The sequence below is a fragment of the Cyprinodon variegatus genome, unplaced genomic scaffold, assembly GCF_000732505.1.
Source record: "Cyprinodon variegatus isolate N-32 unplaced genomic scaffold, C_variegatus-1.0 Scaffold887, whole genome shotgun sequence".
NCBI classification, from domain to species: domain Eukaryota; kingdom Metazoa; phylum Chordata; class Actinopteri; order Cyprinodontiformes; family Cyprinodontidae; genus Cyprinodon; species Cyprinodon variegatus.
Window position 1 is genome coordinate 118,226 of NW_015151340.1, and position 5,224 is coordinate 123,449.

A 5,224-nucleotide genomic window follows, 5' to 3' on the forward strand; every position below is an offset into this window, starting at 1 on the left:
TTATAAAAGGAATTAAACAGAGATCAACATAACTGATAATTCTCATTGTTTGTGTTCCTCCAGGGATTTCTGGATGGCGACCTCTCCAAAATCCAATATGGCGGCGCAAACGTGTCTGGATTTCAGATAGTCGACTTTGATGATCCTGTGGTGGCAAAGTTTGACCAACGGTGGGAAGCTCTGGAGGAGAAAGAGTATCCGGGTGCAGATTCACGAATCAGAGTAAGAAACATCCATCATCTGTTGCTCTAGAAACCGGGAAGATTCTGTCTTTCAGGAGTTTTTCTCCATCCAGGTTTCCAAACCGTTGCTACGCGCGTCACAGAGATACGCTGCAAATAAGTCATGATTTCTCTTCTCTTATAGTACACCTCAGCCCTCACCTATGATGCAGTCCATGTGATGACTGAGGCATTCCGCTTCCTCCACAAGCAGAGGATAGACATGAGTCGCCGTGGCAACAGTGGGGACTGCCTAGCTAACCCAGCAGTGCCTTGGGCACAAGGCGTGGAGATTGAACGGGCTCTGAAACAGGTAGCTATGGACTGGGCAGTTCTTACGATGGGAAAGGTCTAAGGCAGGTTTATTTATATAGTAGAATCCAGGAGTAAAACAATTCAACATGCTGAACTTATAAACAAATTAGGCAGGAGAGATTGAGAGACATTGCACTGGCATAAAGCTAATTAGAGAATTAATAAACAGGAATAATTAAAGTGGATAAAGGGATTATAACTAAATGAACATCTCTGTTGAATAATGTCTCCCACCCCATGCATAAAGCTGGTGCTGAACTGGAGAGCTCCTTCAGTGACAGACTGCAGCACCCTAAATGCACCAGGGAGCGTTATCACAGATCCTTCCTCCCAGCAGCTAGAAGACTCTAGAACCACCACTGTTCCCAACAACCTCAATAAGTTATTTCCTTCATGCTTAGTCAGTTAAATAACCTGCTGCTGTCATTTTGCACATCTCTCATGTTGCTGCTATTTTCAAATATCTATTACTGTAAAAATGTCCATAGCTGCATATTGAGTATTCATTCTCCAGGCGCAGTTTTATATTGTTAAAACACTTTTTATTTTATTGTTTATCTTCTTCACTATTATGTTATTCTTATACATTTTTCTAAGGTCCACATTTGAGTGATTTTTTTCTATAATCTTCTTGTTGCTGTAAACACCGTAAATTCCCCATTGTGGGACAATAAAGGGATTTTCTATTCTATTCAATTCTATGAACTTAAATTTCTAAAGTGATAAAATTATTATAATAAATGAAAAATCTAATGATTAACAATAAAATGAAACTTTAACTACAAACATAACTAATAAAGTTTAGATTGCATACACAAAGGTCACAATGAAAAAAATACTTGTTTAATCTTGAGTTTAAGCAACTGATGAACTTTAGCATTTTCATTTGGGTGAGTTTGTTCAAGATTAGTGAGAAATTAAAACTAAAAGCTGCTTCTTCAGGTTTAGTTGGGGTTCTGGTTCTGCAGAATAGATTTGATCCAGTAGAACTGAGAGGTCTGGCTGTTGACCTCCTGACAACAGGTCTGTATTCTATTCTCTGAGCTACAGGGAGCCAGTGAAGGACTTTAGAACTGGGCTGATGTGCTCTACTTTCTTGGTTCTAATGAGGATGCTGGCAGCAGCATTTTGGATCAGCTGCAGATGTCTAATCAACTTCTTACCCAAACCTGTAGAGACACCACTGCAGGGATCAATTCTACCAAAAATGAACAAAGCAGGAAGTAGTCCTTTAATACTAGAGATGTTCTTCTTCAGCTGATCGTAGGCCGACTTTGTTCCTGTCTTTATGAGCCTCTGATGGTTTAAGGTCTAAGTCCATAACTAAAGCTAAGAGCTAACTTTTAACACTCTTCCTTTGGTCCAAAAACTATAACTTTGTTTTTATTCAGCCAAAGAACATTTTGTTCATACATGCAATGATTTCTTCTCTGCATTTCCATCTGCAGAACATGCTGTATTTCTGTTCTTTCCAAGACTCTTTAAAATTTTAAACATCCAGTAAATAAGATGGAAAACATTGAGATGTTTGCTACTGATGTGCCGGACATTAAAACCATGATTTAAGGTTCAACCAGAAAGTCCAAAATGATGCACAAACAAAATATGAAACAAGTCTTCCTTTGTATAATTTTAATTATTTATTTTCATTTCATATTTTCTTATCTGACTGTAAAACACAAACACTAAAGAAAACAAACGGTACACTTCCTGTTCATTTATCTCTTTAAGTAAAAGGAAAAAACAAAAACAATTGCCGTTCCATTTCTTTATCTGCATTTAAATGGAGTGGATTAGAATTAAATCCCTAATATTGAGCTAAAAGTTCAGTATGATCATGATATTTAATTTAATTTCATTTGTTTGATTATCAGAGGAAGGTAGGTCCAAGGTCCCACTGGTTCTCTACTCCTTGCTTCCCACCTTCATAAAATTATTTCTCAGCTTTGCAGAGGCTGATTGCAGTAAACTTATGTTTTTATACTTTAGAGCAAGATGTTGAATATCTCTAAGTTTGAGATGATAACAATATTTTCTGTCCTTTCATCCATTTCAGTGATAAACCTGATTAAAAAATAAGCTGCCCTCAGTTCTTGGTGTTGCAGAGATATTCAGCTCCATCTCTGATCATTTGGTGTCTTCAGGTACGTGCAGATGGCTTAACTGGAAACATTCAGTTTGACCAGTATGGGAAGCGGATCAACTACTCGGTGACCATCATGGAGCTGAAGAACAACGGACCTGTCAAGGTAACTGACTCATTTATTGTGTGCAGCGTTTCTAGGCAGGATGAAATAATAACTGGTGGGTTGTTTTTGCTTCCAGATCGGCTACTGGAATGAAGTGGACAGGATGGTGCTGACAAAGTCTGAGCTTTACAATAACGACACAATGGGAATGGAGAACAAGACCGTCATCGTTACAACTATACTGGTAACACCTGCTTCCACTGGTTCAGTTCCCATGCATGAAGCTGCATGTAGGCAGCCAACAGATAGCTGGCTTTATTTCAGAGCAGAACAATTTGCTAATATCTTTATGTTTTTGTCTCAATATTGTCTTTAAAAAACAGGCAGTTAATTTTTATTTATTTCCACACATACCTACTTTACTGAATATTACACTTATTAATGTGCAGACAGGAGTTCTGTTTATTAACAACAGCTTTTTTTATCTGCCAAACTGATATTAGAACAGCGCCCTCTGGCAACTATGGTGGGAAAAAATCTCCTATTAATTCCCTTTTTTGATTATTGATTATTAGAGCTGCGTTTCATTCATTTAGGCCCCAGAGCTGCAAGGCCACAAAGTTTCTAAGCGAGAGAAGTTTTTTTATCCTGTTAGGAATGTTTCTGACTGTTTCTCTGGAATTATTTCATAACATTATGAGTTATTTCTTTGTTTGGGTAGAGACGTGTACTGTAAAAAATATTTACTTAATCAGGTTTAGTTACTTTAACACAGGTGTTTCATGTTAGCAGATTAGGACATAAAACAATTGTGTTAAAGTAACTAAATATGATTAAGTAAATGCTAAATGTGGTAGCATTATTTTTTCAGTGTGTGGAGACCTTCACAGCCTTTCTGCAGGGTTAATTAGTGAGAGACAAACGCTGTCTAGGCAGAACAGAGCTGAACGTCATGCTGTCAGGGTGGTTGTCTTCTTCTCTTTTCACTTTGCAAACTAAAATTAAAGCTGGCTGAGCAGAATTGATAGATGTTTTTTTTAACTGAACTGCATAGTTGAATACTTTTTTCCTCAGGAGGAATTTTTGATTGGAGGTGGGTGCAGTAATCTAAGAGATCCTTAGCTGTTTTATTCAGGTTAATATAGCCCCAGGTTTCACGGAAATACTTCCTGTGATTTGGAAAATGTCTGATCTCAATAAAAGGGTCTAGTTGTCGACCACAGGCTTACTGTGAGGTTGAACAGGTGAAGGTGGCCGTGCAGGTGATCTCTTATTGATTAAACACTCTTTAAATCTGACTTTTGAAGCAAAGGTTCTTCCTTATCTTGCTAATAAACAGACTGGCCTCACAGGCCAGGCTTTGCATGCAAACAAACGTTAGGATTCTGTGTAGGAACGAATAAAGAGTTGGAGAAATGAAATCTTAATCTGTCTGATTTGTGGTTATGAGTTTTTAATGGAGCCGCGTTGGTGAGCTGGAAGCTTTGGGTTGATTAGTAACTCTACCAATCCTCTCTGCTTTTAACAACCAGCTCTATCAACATCTAAGACACGCTGCGAATGGAACAAGACAATTTACATTTTAATTTTACTTACCTACTCAACTTAAGGGTAAATACACTTAATTTACAAATTACCTCTAGATCGTTTTTGCTGTGCACTCCTGCATGGGTTCTGGTTCTATTGTAAACGGTTCTCCCAGTCCCATCCCAGGCAGCGGTCCAAGGGCTCCTTCCTATCTGCTGGTTTTAACCACCTGCTCTATCCAGATCAGTCAGATATAGCATAGTTAAAGTTGTCCCTGCAGCAGGGTCCCCATGCTCTCCAATGCTGCAACAGGAGCCAATCCAGCTGTTTGAATCTGTTGATCATCATAAAGATCCATTCATTTTTAAATGTGAAACTGTTTAGGGAAACTAAACAGCCTTACTGATTAATAATAGACAAACATTTAACATAATAAAACTATTTAGCATCAAATAATAAGCTGTACCCTAGTTTTTCTGGCTTTGGTATTTGTCCTGAATGAAGCAGATATGCTGTTCCTGCTCATCGTGTGTGTTTGTGTTCATAGGAGGCTCCTTATGTGATGCTAAAGAAGAACGCTGAACTGTTTCAAGACAACGACCGTTATGAAGGTATGAACCCTGGTTGTTCTTAGGGATGTCCTTTACATGGCAGACGTCCATCTCACCTCTTTAGCTTGTTCAAAATGCTGCTGCTCGTTTTTTAACAAATAAAACCAGCGGTGTGAAAATCACCCCCGCTCTTTACCCCCTGCACTGGCTCCCTGTGCATTTAAGAATAGATTTTATTGTTTTTTTAAAGCTTTAAATGGTCTTGCCCCAGATTATTTGGCCAAAATGTTAACTTTAATCCGGTTAATGCAGTCTTCTATTCAGCTGGTCTTAGAAGTCCCAAGGTGAAAGTATAAACTGTGGGGTGATCAGGCTTTTGCAGTTGCTGCCGTGAGACTCTGGAATAAGTTACGCCCGGATG

At 38.5% G+C, this 5,224-nt stretch overlaps 1 protein-coding gene across 5 annotated transcripts in view; it reads left to right on the forward strand.

The window, feature by feature from the left end:
- LOC107099602 (glutamate receptor 2-like) overlaps positions 1 to 5,224 on the forward strand; it is a 104,228-nt gene that overhangs the window by 39,855 nt on the left and 59,149 nt on the right. For all 5 annotated transcript variants that reach the window (XR_001481968.1, XM_015397802.1, XM_015397801.1 and 2 more), the window contains exons 7-11: positions 64 to 222; positions 367 to 534; positions 2,681 to 2,785; positions 2,862 to 2,969; positions 4,800 to 4,863. Coding sequence is in view for 4 of the 5 variants with exons in the window: in XM_015397802.1 (XP_015253288.1) it covers positions 64 to 222; positions 367 to 534; positions 2,681 to 2,785; positions 2,862 to 2,969; positions 4,800 to 4,863 (604 nt within the window). In the remaining variant the exon portion in view is untranslated. The remainder of the gene's footprint in view (positions 1 to 63; positions 223 to 366; positions 535 to 2,680; positions 2,786 to 2,861; positions 2,970 to 4,799; positions 4,864 to 5,224) is intronic.